This window comes from Solanum dulcamara, chromosome 10 (assembly GCF_947179165.1).
Source record: "Solanum dulcamara chromosome 10, daSolDulc1.2, whole genome shotgun sequence".
In the NCBI taxonomy this organism is placed as follows: Eukaryota; Viridiplantae; Streptophyta; class Magnoliopsida; order Solanales; family Solanaceae; genus Solanum; species Solanum dulcamara.
This window is the reverse complement of record NC_077246.1, coordinates 2,720,385-2,735,948: the sequence shown is the minus strand read 5'-3', so window position 1 is coordinate 2,735,948 and position 15,564 is coordinate 2,720,385. Positions and strand designations below refer to the sequence as shown.

Genomic DNA, 15,564 nt, shown 5'->3' with positions numbered 1-15,564 from the left:
ATTTGTGTTTGATATTCGTATTGAAATGCAAGGTTCATTTTTTGAGGTAGTGATTTGAATAGTTTTTTTCTTTTGTTATTTTGAAGAACTTGAATTTGAGACTTTCGATTAAGAGAGTTGTTTGGCATATTGAATCATTGATTCGTTAAAGACAGATGGTGTATTACATATATTCTTTCTTGATACTCATTACTACTATTTTTTACTTTTAAAATAAGATTTTATGGAGTAGAGCAATAATGTCTATACATCATACTGTTCCTCCCTCAAAACAAATCTCAAAACCCCAAAATTATTTTCATTATTATTTTTCAAGTATCATAACACTTCTTTCTGACAAATTATTTTTTTTCAAAAAAAGAAATACAAAAGGAGAGCTTCATTTGAATTATACAAATGTTACAAAACCAGATGGTTGACAATGATGATTGTTCATGGTCGTTGGTGGTAGTGATTATGAACTGCGATAACTGTTTAATTAAAACGATAAAGCAACAATTATTAGTTATCTTCACATAATTCTTTGAGCAAATAATATTAGAATTACACCATGGAGATTAAGTACGGTACAAAATCATAAAGGGTACACCATGGAGGTTGTTTCCGACCTTTGATTAACATAAAATGCATAAGGTCTAAAATATTTGGATCACCATAAGCAGCTTAGTTTTGTTCAATTTTAGAAGGGAAAAAAAAGGAAGAACAAAGAATATAGATATTACATTAAATCCTATGGTACAACGTAAAATACAAACTGTACAATACAGCTGAAATTCTATATTGGAAACCACTGACCACAACAATACTAGCAAAAAAACAAAAATAAGTAAAACAATGCAACTTCAGTGCAGGAAATTAGGGGAGGGATGAAAAAAAGAAGATTAATAAATAATAAAAAAGGAAAAGAAGGAAGAAAAAAAAAATAATACACATTTTAGGTGCAGCAGGCAAAATGCACATGATAGAGAGATGTCTCACAATGAAGGTTCCCATTCATTGATAAAAATCCCCTTTAGCTCCTTCCAGCATCTAGTTACAGTTCTTTTGGCAGTAGCACAGTGGATCGGATGCTCGATGATGAATGCCATAACCCCTTGAAAACGCCTTAGCTACGAAAAATATCGCGACTCAAAAATGCTCAATTCAACCACATTAGAAATGAATTTTCTTTATCCGAATGGGTTTCCTCCAGAAGAAGAAAAGGTGTTCTGGGTAGGGGGTGCAGAATATAATCCACCCGACTGCTGATTCGAGTTTTGACCTCCAAAAGCAACCCCATCAAAGCCAAAACTTGCTATTCCTGGTGGTCTGAAAATTGAAAAGCTTCCTTCAGTATTATCCCTCGAATGTATAGATACTTCAAACAATGAAAGTAAGCCATATCTTGAGAAGGACAAGTTGTAATTGGGCTATTATAGAAGGCCACCTTGCTAAAATGGCTACAAACATGAATTCGATACATACAGCTGAATGGAAACAAGTTATACACAATAAAAAGCCAGAGAGTTGCAGTCTTTACTTCTAGATTTAATCTCATATGTGTTAACACTTCATTTGTTATGTACTACACAGGGAAAAGGGTGCTGGAGAGACGGTAAGAGAAAGCTAAAATGATATTATTTGGTGCAAGACTAAAAATGGAATAGCAATCAACCAAGTACCTCTGTGGCATGCTACCAGCTACTTGATGCCCCATGTATGAGCCTAGAAAGTAAGAATTCATTAGCATCCAAAAAAATTGACGAGAGATCTAATGAAGGGGAAACTGATACTACCTGGTGGAATTGCTGATGCATAAGATGGTGCTTGCTGAGCCATTGCCGGAGGATGAGAAAGGGCACCGAGGTTGGATGTATGCAGCAATCCAGTTGGAGCTGCCATGTTTGGTAGTGCACCTTGTAATGATGCCATTGATGGAAACTGAAAAATAAAAATCTCAATAAGATCAAGGGAGGTTAATGTTAATTAACATATTTCCCACTAAAAGAAAGCTTTGTTTCCTCCTCTTTAGGGTCGAGCACAAAGGTTTTGCGGTTGTTGCAGCAATTAGTTATTCACCAACTTATCACATAATTTTTTTTTTGTTGAGAAATAATAGGAGTACAAGTAAAAAACTTCTCAATTAAATATGATCAAGTTCGCTGCAGATAAAAAGCATTTTAAGATTTACACCTAAAGATGAAGCTCAAGTGCATATGATAATCAACTAATATCACCATAAGTTATCAATACCCCACTCTATATCTTATTTAATGTTCGCATCCTTTTTTTACGAGTCAACACAAGTTGAAATGTTTACAACATCAATCAGCTTATCAGTACAGTCCAAAAGGTATAAGGGAAAATCTCTGCTCCTATCCTCTCATTTGCTACAAGGGAAAATCTTTGGTACTTCCTTTCTTCTTCTTTTTTCGTGTGGGTGCGTGGGAGGGGGGAAGAAGAGGGTCCCTTGATTCTCTTTTAATTTGAAATGCCTTGTGCATCGTAAACAGTGACGAAACAAATCACTCAAACTAAGGTGACATTATTTTCACATACCGTTGGAGCTTGTAAAGTTGGTTCATTTATGACATCAAAAGGGTTTGTTGATTTTGATGGTTGTGGCAAAGCATTTGTAGCCTGAAAAAAACAGTCCATGAGCAAGGTGCCAGAGAGTTAAGCATGCTGTGACAATAAAATAGCAGAGTCGAGCATAAAAAAATTGGGTTAGCACAGATACCATTGGCATGTTGTACTGCATCGCGAATCCATAGCCATGCTGTGGACCAGTATGCCAGCCTGGAAAAGCTCCAGGAATTGAAGAATAATTTACAGCAAACAAATCCTGCACAGAAATGTACATTCCTCAGACTACAAGATTTTTTAAAATGTATCCATCTACTAAAGAGAGAGAAGAACTTAACCTAGACAAATGTTCATACTTTAGGCTATACAAATCTTCTAAATGTATCATGTGTACTAGATTTAAAAACGTGACAAAACCATAGAAAAGAACTTACTGCAGGCAGTTCTTTTCTTCCAATAGAATTGTTTTCGACAGAAGACGCTTGAGATGCAACTGCAGAAGTGGCTTCCTGAAGGACAGGGTTTACAGCTTGAGGAACTTGTGCAGTTGCTGAACTAGGAAAACCAAGTGTGCTTGGGGCAACTGAAGAATTCCATTGCTGAAATAGCAAAGATCGTGATTCACAATGATCAGTACTGAACACAAGGATACAGCTAGTTGGCCTCAAGGACAACGCAGCGCTAAAAAGCTACCTGATTGCCAGAAGGTCCACCAGCAGCTGGAGTAGAAAGCTGTGATATAGCCTGTGGGCCAGTCACAGGAAACAAGGAAGTCTGCTGAGGTTGCATATTAGACCAGTGTCCACCGTGAGTATTTGCAAAGGCATTACCACCACCTGGCAGTATTGATGTCGGTCCAGTGGGTGCAGATGGAGCACCACCAAGAGGAAATGCTGCTGAGTTGTCCATAGTTGCTGCTCCAGGAGCAAAACTACTGAAGGGAGTGAATGGAGCTGCACTATCACCAGGACTTCCTGAAGGAGCAGTTGCAGTTGCTGGAGCTGCCAACTCTGAGAGTACAGTCTCCAGTAGATTGGTGTTTGAAGGAGCTGGAGATGCTTTAACCTCCGCAAATGAATCAAAATTCGCCCAGTTGTCAGCAGCAGATTTCGTTGGTTGTGCAACAGGCATGACCGTAACAGATTGTTGTATTTGTGGTGCTGGTGCAGAAGCTGGGGGTTCAGGAACATCATCAAAATCGATTAATGAGGTTTCGGTCTTAAGTTCAACAGGGTTCCCGTTGGACACCAAACTACTGGAAGATGCAGTCCTCTGCACCATACACATAAAATATATAGCACCTTATTAAATTGGCAAACAATGGGAAAGCCATAAAAGAAAGAGTATACTGGTAAGTAATGTGGCGCATATTTCACACCTTTTGGTTAGGTGAACAGTAGGGAGACATTTCAGGTAAAGTCCATACAGTTTGAAAATGCTAAGAGTTATGCGAAATCTAGATGTACATATTTCCTATTTGTTAGAGAAAAGTTATTGAGAACAATCGAGAAAGAGCTTTTTGTCAAATATAGATACCATCATTCTCCAGATATTTACTCGACTCTAAGAGTAAATTGTTTCAAAAGAGTGTGCAACTATATCAAAAACCAAAGCATTGTATCATCCTAAAAAATGAATCAGATATCATAGGATGTCTTATGGGAACAAACCGGGATCATAATGGGTGTTACTAGAGGATGAAATATCATCATCCAAAAGAATCAAATGCCATATGCTGTTGCATAGGAGATAATCCACACCTGGGTTTGCATGGAGCCATCAGCAACAGACCTACCACCATTGGTTTTCGGAGGTTCAATAACTCGAAGGGGAGATACACTCTCTCCAAGAATCTCTCTAACAGGCCGAACCATTGGGGGACTGGACGTGTCAAGGTCGCTTTGACGGTCAGGTGACATGCTTTCAAACTTGGATCCTCCATCAGAAGTTCGACCATCGTCAGATCTCCTTCCATTCCCAAATCTATCCTCCCGTCGCCAGTCATTGATTACTTCAGCACGGGCAGGACTTCTTTGATCATATCCAGGACTTCTTCCACCACTACTTCTCCCACCAGGACTAGGTCTGTCGCTATATCGTCGCTCATACACTTCCTCATTTGGTGGGCTTCGAGAGCCACCCCGGTAGGTATCTGTCTTCCTGCTCTCGTTCAAGTTCTCGGCTTCAGCCTGCAGATATCAGATATTATATGAATTAAAGGAACGTGTTCAACTAGTCGACCTCAAAGGTTTTAGAACAAGAAGATATGCTCAAGTGAGGACATCATGGAAATTCTTCTCGTGTAAGAAGCATCATGAGCTATTATGAAAGTCAAAATTGAGGATGAGAAGGATAGAATATGCACCATCTTTCCCCTTGGTGGCTTCTCAAAGCTCCTTTCACCAGAGTATCTTCTATCCACATACACATGCTTAATAAAATCACGAAGCCTCTCTACATTACTGAACACAGAGACTATAAGAAATGCATTTTGGGTCAATAATAAGTATCAAATACATACATTTTATTAAGATCACAAACCTGCCATCTGGGAGAGAATTACGCTGTGGGTCCCAGTCCTTCAAATATATTTCCTTTGCACTCTGTGAAAATGACCCCCCACCCCCAAATAAAAAGCCAAAGGCAAAAAGATAAGGGAGTCAGGCAACCAGCAACGGAAGGAATATGAACATGACATCAGAAGTAGGTGTGGCACTTGTAGCAAAAGGAGCATGCATACCGCATTTCCTCCTCCTTGAAGGGCACTAACTTCTTGTGAAGTAAACTTAGCCATGGATACTGACTTCACTCTATGGGTGAACTCTCGACTGCCAGTAGTTTCAAATGTAGAACAAGAAGCAAGGAACTAGAAGTTAAAAGGAGTTTCTAGTGCTAGGAAACATTTTAAGCACCCTAGAGGAATGATGGTTCAAGCATTTTATGAATAACAGCACTTACTGTAAACCGCTGCATGTTGTGCAAACAAATGTCCAGAAATTAGTGCAAACATATTGCGGCCCCTGTTAGTCAGAGAAGTATGAGATATATTAATTCATTAGATAAGAATGACTCTTGATGATATTTAAAGCAACCTGCTATGCAACTAAATTCCGATAAATAAGAGAGGCTACCAACGAAAGCAAAGAAAAAGCATCCAAGAAATGACACAGGAGCCTCTACGGTGTATACTACATACATTAACGAGTCATTTCATTTACGGCCAAGTTATACAAGAATTATAATAGAAAGATTGTAATATGGTGAATAATAATCAATGGATTGTTAGGTTACTGTATTTACTATTGGTTGTTTAGTTCATCCTAATAAAATCTAGATACACAGAGCATCATTTAAAACATCTTTTGGCTTAAATTGGATAAAGATTTGTTTTAAATCACTAAATCTAATTGTATTGGTTTTATAAACATACATGACTAAATTTTGCTTAATTAAACTTAAAATAAAATTGAGCTAAATTAATTATAATTATCACTTTTAATTTTATCAAGGACAAGATATTATTAAGAGGAGACTTAAAAAGAGGTATACAAAAATGTTAAATAAATATATAAATTTAGCAATCATCTATTGAACAACAACAACATACCCAGTGAAACCCCACAACAATCATCTATTGAACATGAAAATTTAATTATAGAACTTTCTATTAATTTTATATTATTAAATGTAAGCCTAATAGTTTAAAGGGCAATTTTGGTGACATTTATGTGTTCTAATATATGTATTGCTAATAGTTGCATCGAATTTGGTATAAATTAACTTTCAAATTGCAACATAACTAATGCAAGGATTATTACTACTGCAATTAGAACTGGCACTAAATCTGCATAACTAATGAATTTACTACAGGAATTATTTCCAATAATACATCTAATCAAACGAAATTAAAGGGGATGAGACAGTCTTTATTTACAATGACACTGGATATATCTAGTTATTAAATGGGCTTCTTATCTATATATATATGTATGTCATACACAGACAAGAAAATTCAACCCAAAATCAATGCGACAATTCTCTCATCGTCATTAAAGGCATTCTTTCATTTTAAGAGAAGCATGCTGGAAAAAGAGCTTGAATACACAATATTTCAAAATGCAAATCATGTCTACTTCTAAGCCTAAAGATACATCATAAGCAGTAGAAGAAATATTTTCTTCATTATAGATAAAGGCCAATAAAGTAATGAAGTGGAATTTGGAGAAGTACGTAAACAAACCATTGATAGGTCATTTGGTTCACATGCTAATTCTGTGGAACTAGAATAGAAGATTTATCTATCCGGTGAATAACAAAAAAGAGACTTTTAAATGGTGAAAATAACATAGAGATTGTATGTAAAAAGTAATATTACAAGAAATGTTATGTAGAGATTACCTACTTTAAGGAAATTTTAAATACTTTAATCTTCATATTGCTAATAAACATAAACTCTTATTCGGTTACTCCATATTCTATCCCGCATACAATAATGCAGACTCTCGTACAACCTGATGTGTATATTATCTAGTACAACCAACCAAACACTGTATTAGTTAGCGGGGTTGTTTTTTCTAATTCCTCAAACCAAAAATTGCATATTCTTATGTGGGATTTTATACTGGGATAATTTTTCTTAATCCCTCAAACATCGTATATGTGGGATTTTACGCAGGGATAATTTTTCTTAATCCCTCAACCTAATGATCCCTAGGGGCATCTCCAACCCATTCTCTATTTTACTCTCCAAATATAGAGTATCTCTACATTTGTAGACAACTAACTCTAACCCAATTCTCTATTTTACTCTCCAAAAAAAGAATCTCTTTCTCTTTCTTCCAATATTATATTATTGTTTCTATTTCATTTTTATTTTCTTATTTCATAATATAAATCCTTTCTTCTTTTTTCAAATAATCACCCTATATAATCTTTATGTAATATAAAATTTATTCTTTTCAAATTCTTCAATTAATATAAAATTATATTTTATTCTAAATTTTTAAATAACATAAATTGCAAGAAAATATTATATATCATACATATTAATGGACAATTCAAATAAAAGTGCAAGCATTGATGAAATACAATTACATAATAAATATTACGTCAAAGTAAAATTTATTTTTAAATTTTATATAAATACTGTGCTTTCAAGATTATTACTGCTCCCATAAATGCACTATTAATGCATTACGGAATTCAAAATGAGCATTTTTATGCTAAATTTTTTTATGTCTAGCTAAAAATTGTTTAAATTAACAATTTCATCTTGTATCCAATTATATCGTGTACTAATTTACTTCCCCTATTCCATTTTGATCTATTCAATCAAATACTTTCATGCTCATTAAAAAGTGTAGTTTAATAATTTATCACGATAACACAAAAGTAGATTGTTTGAATTATCATGTAAATTTTGTGCATTCTTCATAGTGAAAAATCCTTACAATTTTAAATTTCATATTTAAAGTGACGGAAAAAAATTAAATTAGAAAAATTGTTAATTCGGGATGGAAGTAGTATACTTGTCAATAATATATTTTTAGATGTTATATTACATTAGAAAATAATTACAAATATTAAAGACTTAATTAATGGCCTTATATAATAGAAACAATATTAAAATAATCAAAAAGTGAAATAGAGAGGATGAATAGTAGTTCTCCAAATTCGGATAACTACTATTCACCTCTCTATAAATAGAGAATAGAGAGTAAAATAGAGTGTGGTTGGATACCCTATTCTCTATTTAGAGAGTTAAATAGAGGGGGGTTGGAGATGGTCAAAGACTCTTGATTCTTTAAGGATCATATTGTCAAGACACGCCAGGATAAGAAGAGTGTAAGGCAAAGGAGTTGAAGTTAGTTTGAAGCAGTGAAAACACTGTAGATGTGTGTCATCTGTTAAACGGGAAATATAGGATGCACATGTTGTCTTACTACTGGGGTTGAAGCTACTCTTCTATAAGTTAAAACAATCTCTTTATCCAGATTTTTTCCCTTGAATGCATAGCTTTCCTCAAAATTCATTTTGAAATAAATCTTATATTATCTCATTAATGCTTCTCACTTAAATATATAGAGAACTAGACAAGGATATTTTCTAAGAAAAGCAAATCTTGAAGAGTAACTACTAAGCTCTTCCTCTTAATACATTCTTACCACATAAAGAGCATCTTCTTATTAACTGCACCTCTGTATTTCAGGATATGCTCAACTTTTTCAAAGAAAGTTCACATACTTTTTTTTAATAACCAGAAATCAGTCACTCCCGGAACTATGTAAGGATTTCAAATATGTCAACTGTTGGAATGGCATGAACAAGTAGGAAGATTAAATGAACTAAGCAAACTAAACTTAATTTAAAAAGAATTGGAATACTCGTGGTATTTGGAAATCAAATGTAGCTTCTTCTTTTTTTGGAGAATGGAATCAAATGTAGCTTTACAAGTGAAGGTCCTCTCTAGAGTAAAGAAATGGTAAGGAAGTGGTGAGGTAGCCGACTTTACTGCCTATGTGATGATTAGATTAGAGTTCCACCCAATTAGCATATCATGGTATCTGTTTGTGCTTACACCATGTCTCATCCGAACCTAGTGAGAAATGCAGTCACTTGACACACATCTGAACCTAGAGAGAAATGCAGTAACTTTAAACACAGCAATCATATTAAACAAAAGCCTACAGTGGACATGCATTTCCCCATCCCTCCACTCCTAGTTAAGACAATTCGTCATTACAACTTGGCCTTACTTCTGTTGTCATTCTTATGTAAAGGTCATGCTAATCTTCTATGTATCCTTCCAAGCTAATTGGAAACTATTAAACAGAGTAGAATGGAGCTGAAGGTCATGCACAATTCACAGTTCAAATACTACAACAAATTCAGCAGCTAAAAAAGTAAATTAAGACCAAATAGAAAATTATATAGAAAAAGGGTCAAAATGCTAAACTAATAAATAGAGCAGAACAGAACAGATATAAAGCATTCCTATAACCATTGCCAACTAGTTTTGGATTGAGACGTAGTTAACTGATTGATTTAGCATAAAAAACTACTCCTATGACCCTTTTTATGTGATATTTGATGAGACAAATAAGTTTTTATTTTACCATGGTTTTTCCCAACATGTTAAAATATTTCGAATCATTAACTAGGGTGAATTACTAAATTTTGTATGCAACTTCCAAAGATGTAAATTTATTTCCAAAAAACGTAGAAGACTCTATATTCAAGTTCACATCAAAGTTAGGAACTTTGACCCTCCCCTGCCTTAAATGGGATAGAGACATAACCGATATACGAGGATTCATATAACTGACAATATAGATCAAACTTACCAAGCTATTACAGTTTATACATCGTCGGTTGTCAGGAAGCTTTAGCAGATTCCGTATAGTTCTTTCATTTTTCTCATCCTCTCTTCGGTTTGCCATCTCTTCACAAAATACCAACAACCAAAGCCCTATCTCCTTAACTTACTGCCAAATGTCACACAAAAACTCATCAATTCCAGTAAAACAATCAATTAAAGTCACATAAACCTGCAAGCAAACCCTATCTCCTCAACCTACTGCAAGAATCAAATAAGACATCAATTCCAGTAAAACTGATCAATTGAGTCACATAAACCAGCAATCAAAGCCTATTTTCTCAACTTACTCCCAAAAATACACAAAAACTCATCAATTGCAGTAAAACGGTCAATTGAAGTCACATAAACCAGCAATCAAAGCCCTATTTTCTCAACTTACTCCCAAAAATACACAAAATCTCATCAATTGCAGTAAAACGGTCAATTGAAGTCACATAAACCAGCAATCAAAGCCCTATCTCCTCAACTTAAAGCCAACAATTACACAAAAACTCATCATTTCCAGTTAAACAATCAATTAAAGTCACATAAACCCATAATCAAAGCCCTATCTCCTCAATTTAAAGCCAACAATTACACAAAAACTCATCATTTCCAATAAAACAATCAATTAAATCACATAAACCCATAATCAAAGCCCTATGTCCTCATCTTAAAGCCAAAAATCACACGAAAACTTGTCATTTCCAGTAAAACAATCAATTAAAGTCACATAATCCAGCAATCAAAGCCTACTTTCTCAACTTAAAGACAAAAATCACACAAAACTCATTAATTCCAGTAAAATGATCAATTAAGTCACATAAACCAGCAATCAAAGCCTTATCTCCTCAACTTAAAACCAAAAATCACACAAAAACTCATCAATTCCAGTAAAACGATCCATTAAACTCACATAAACTCATTTCCAAAAAAAATCACATAAACCAGCAATCAAATCCCTATTTTCTCAACTAACTGCCAAAAATCACACAAAAACTCATCACTTCCAGTAAAACGATCAACTAAACTCATTTCAAAAAAAAATCACATAAACCAGCAATCAAATCCCTATTTTCTCAACTAACTGCCAAAAACCACACAACAAATCATCAATTCCAGAAAAACAATCAATCGATTCACACAATCATCAAACAAAAACTTCAAACTTGTACATCATCAGATCTGGTAAATTCACAGTCATCAAATAGAACTAACAATACTAAATCCAAACAAAAATTCAAAAAATACGCCAAAAATAGTATAAAATTGAACACCGTGGAAGTAACCTTGATCGAGGAAAATGGAGAAACAACAGCTTTCGTACAGCTTAGAATGCTTCTTCTTTTGGCCAAAAAAATGTAGAGAGAGAAAGTGAAAGGCGGAGAAAATATAGGGTGCTCCGCGGATACAAGGAAGAAACTGTGTGTCTGAATTACTTTGACGGGTGGTGGACTTTCGAATATTGTTGTGGGGACAGGTCGTACATGGCGGCTGTGAAATGACACAAATATCCCTTGCCATGATAAACCCAAAAAAAACCCAATTTTTTTTTAAAAAAAATAAATACATATATAAATATATTAATTTTTTGTAAATTTATTTTTATTTAATGAAGAATCTTTATATCTATGGTATAAGATGAGATAAAAGGATAGTTTATCAGAAAATCTTAATATTTCAGTTAGTTAATTGTTTGAATTTTTTATTTTATTGATGGGAATTCAATTTTTTATTATGTAATCATCTCCCTTATTTTTTTTCCTTTTTGTATCTCCCAAAGGAAAAAAGAAGGTAGGTTATCAAATAACTTGTTGATTTTGATTTTGATTTTTCTCTTTGTGATAAATTGTATTGTTATCCATTGCTTTCTAAGCATTAATTGTTTCTTGAAAGCAAATAAATAGATTAAACATATGTTAAAGAGAGTAATATGGTAAAATTTTAAAGATATGCATACATGAGGGTAAATAAGTCTGAGGAGGAGGAGGATTCTTCTCGTTAATATTTTCTTAAATAGTATATAAAAAGTAATAACAATAATAATAATTTAGTGTAATTTCATAAATAGATTTGAGAAAAATAGAATGTACGTAAATCTTAATTCTAATTCGTAAAAATAAAAAAATTGACTTATCTATTTTTAATGAACAACTAATATAAAACGACGAGCGTAAACGTTAAATTAGAACTACATATAAATGCGTATTTATTTGTCTTTTTCAACCATGAAGTTAATGTCTTCATAAGAGTAATAGTAACATTAATTAGGTGGAGTTTTCATATTGAATTGTATTAAAAACCTTCAATATAGTAAGCAATACTTATTATCATTTAAATGAAAAATTACCCCGATGAATAGTTTACTAGAGTAACAACTATGACAATAATACTATTAAACATAGACTTTTTAAATGTCAAATTTTTGACATGGAAAAAATTCTACTGAAAAATTATTAATTTATATATAGAACAACGGATGAAAATAAAAAAAATAAAAAAATCTGCTAAATAAATACCCACACACAATCTTCAATTGGCTGTGCTGTTATTTTTCTTGTAAGAATAATATCATTTTTGATTCATTAGTTATTGATATAATTTAATTTTGATCTTTGTTTTATTTAATTAAGTATATTTTAACATTCAATAAACAAAAATGTGTCTTTTTGGTCATTTTATGTAGGAAAAGTATTACTATATTTAAATAAACAAACGTTGTGCATGAATTGTATAATGAAATATACAAATGTTATACAAAAACTGCGAATCGTATAGCGAATTATACAAATATTGCGCGAATTATACAAACGTTGCTATAACTATAGTTACGAATTGTAATTAGCAAACTATAGCTATGAAGCATGATTAAAATATATTTGAGTGGTTATATGCGAAAATTCTACATAAAAAAATCAACATATCTAATTAACTATCATAAGGGATCAAAAGAAAAATTTATCAAAAATTGAATAACTAAAAATACTACTATTAGTTTTTTTAGGTGCTTATGGACAAATTTTAAAGGGGCCTTTGATTATTTAAATTTATAAGAGATCATGCTTGATATGGGTCCCATAACGGTGGAAAGCTATGGACATTTGATAAATAATTTTAATTTTGACTAGTAGAATAATGATTCATGAAAAGTAATACAAGGAGAACTATTAATATTAAGTTCAAAATTTCTTTACTTTTAATTAAGAATTTCAGGAGTAAGCTTCTGAAAATAAAAAATATCTTGTTGAAAATATTATGAGCAAAAATTATTCATATAATATATTTAGCTATTCAAATTCAATCAAAACTCAATATAAATATCATATATCTAATAAAAAATAAAAAATAAAAAAATACAGAAAGACCCCTCCAAACTAAATTTATTATGCAAAAGTTATATAATTAGCCACCATCACAGGGACAGCTATTATTTATTTAATTTAAACAAATCTAAACAATGATTTGGTTTGTGGCACATGGACCAACTAATCAACATTAAAAATAGTAAGTGATAGTAGGAGCAATATTTATTTAGTTAAAAATAGTAAATTGCCTTTTTAAATGAATCTCACTTTACTTTTTATATTTTTATGTTTAGACTTCACATGCAATTGCTCTCATTTGATGTCTCATTTTCATGAGGATTGATCATTATTGTGTAAAAAGCTACCAAGCTTTTGTATATTATAGTAAATCAAATTTCATAGACAAAAGGTATTTATTCATTTTAGATAACTGGTTGGGATCGTTTGGTGTGAAGAATAACACCAAATAATCTCGAAATTAAATTATAGTAATACTTAAATTGGTGTTTGGTTGGTAAGTACGGAATAACTTGTCCCGGAATGAGGAGGCAAGAACTTGCTTGGCATGAGACTTCTATGGCAATCCCATGTATCCAATGCCTATTTGTTGTGGATCTACTGGCTCGGATGCTTGAATTAATAAATAGTACCGATATAAGTTATCCATCCTCTTGGTGGTATACTAATCTCGGGATAATTTATCCCTGAATAAAATAGATAAATGACAAATACATCTCTTTAAATATTTTTTATACCTCATTTTTTACATTCATATATTTTTATATTATTTTTAATACCACATATAACAACATTTACTCCTTATTTTTATGATAATTCTTCATATTTTTTATATTAAAAAATTACACTATATAATATAATTTTTATCTGTAAATTTATTTGACTAATTCTTATGTTTATTTATATTTTGATTTCTCATAAATCCTTTTTTACTTTAATAAACTTAAAATAAAAATTCTATTTTAAAATTAAACAAGAAGAAAGCTTTATTTTTTTTACATACGGACACCATGAAAATGCACACATAAAAAAATTTAAGATAAAGAAGATAAAAATTTTATTTTAAAATGAATATTGAATAACTAAAGCTTGCAAATAAATATAAAAAACTAAATAAAGTGAGGGGTATTTTTGTAAACAAACAACCTATTCTTAAAATCCATGCAATGCATATTTTTTTGGATAAAACAAATCAAACACTCAATAATAAATAATCTTAGCATAATTTATCCCATCATAACTAATCACAACATAACTTATCCCATCATAACTAATTTCATCATAACTTGTATTCAAATCTAACGACACGAGTATAGTTCTTCTCAATTTGAAAGTGATCATTTAATAAAAAATGAATCAGGTGTAAATTTATGGCATGGTATTTTTATCCTTTTCAATTTCCTTACAACAACAACAGCATACCCAGTGAAATCCCACACATGAGATTTTGAGAGGGTAAAGTGTACGCAGACCTTACCACTACCTTAATTTCCTTAATTTTTTTTTTGATTTCGCCACCATGTGATAATCTCAAATAAACAACAACAACAACAACAACAACATACCCAGTGGAATCCCACAAGTGGGGTCTGGGAAAGGTAGGGTGTACGCAGACCTTACCACTATCTCATATAGATAGAGAGGCTGTTTTCAAAAGACCCTCATCTCAAAAGACACATTCCCAAGTATAAGTAAAAATAGATAAGTAAATAAATACATAAGTAAAATAAATAAATACATATATACATACAGGGAGAGAGAGAGAGCGCACATTGATAAATACAACAAACTTATCTAGTGCATTTGTGTAGTCCCACAAATAAGGTCTAGAGAGGATAGTGTATATGCAACCTTATGTTTATCTTGAAAGGTAGAGATGTTGTTTTCAATAGACCATTGATCAGTGGCAGATTCAGAATTTTCGACTTGTGGATGCTCACTTTTTTAATAGAAAATTACTATAAATTACATTGTATAAGTGCATAATTATTTAAACACGATATTTAAAATATTAATGAGAAAAAAAAATTAACACTACCATTAAAAAAAAAAGGAACTTTCAGTTCTTGAGGGAAAAAATTAGCTTGAAGGAGTTCTTAACCAAATATGTAGCCAAAATTCTCAAGAAAAAATAATTAAAAAGTGATTAGACATGACTTTTTAATTTTGTCATGTCACAAGAAGTTCATAAGAATGTAATTAAGACTAAAAGTTAAGTATAAAAGAAAGTAAAAAGAGTATAACATATGAGTTTATATTGGGGTGGAGGAAGAGAAAAATAAAAAATGTGTAAATAATTGTTATTAATGAGAATCAAAT

At 32.2% G+C, this 15,564-nt stretch overlaps 1 protein-coding gene and 1 pseudogene across 1 annotated transcript; both read right to left on the bottom strand.

Annotated features, from left to right (window-relative positions):
• Positions 1-701: 701 nt before the first annotated feature.
• Positions 702-11,330, bottom strand: LOC129870061 (probable ADP-ribosylation factor GTPase-activating protein AGD14). The gene is made up of 14 exons (XM_055944642.1): positions 11,212-11,330; positions 9,909-10,049; positions 5,524-5,585; positions 5,306-5,393; positions 5,107-5,168; positions 4,931-5,027; positions 4,326-4,754; positions 3,259-3,837; positions 3,000-3,164; positions 2,720-2,824; positions 2,539-2,619; positions 1,776-1,920; positions 1,662-1,704; positions 702-1,308 (listed from the first exon to the last, which is right to left on the bottom strand). The coding sequence occupies exons 2-14, from the start codon at positions 10,002-10,004 to the stop codon at positions 1,170-1,172; spliced, it is 2,091 nt and encodes a 696-aa protein (XP_055800617.1). The 5' UTR covers positions 10,005-10,049; positions 11,212-11,330; the 3' UTR covers positions 702-1,169.
• LOC129871844 (U6 spliceosomal RNA) lies at positions 9,306-9,400 on the bottom strand (annotated as a pseudogene).
• Positions 11,331-15,564: the final 4,234 nt, after the last annotated feature.

What these genes read in the sequence shown, in the direction of transcription:
- LOC129870061 (XM_055944642.1), bottom strand. Translation starts at nt 10,004, where the DNA reads ATGGCAAACCGAAGAGAGGATGAGAAAAATGAAAGAACTATACGGAAT. An exon ending in ACAACATGCAGCGGTTTACA is followed by an intron (nt 5,394 to 5,523) that starts GTAAGTGCTGTT and finishes AACTACTGGCAG; the next exon opens with TCGAGAGTTCACCCATAGAG. An exon ending in TGCATCAGCAATTCCACCAG is followed by an intron (nt 1,705 to 1,775) that starts GTAGTATCAGTT and finishes CTTACTTTCTAG; the next exon opens with GCTCATACATGGGGCATCAA.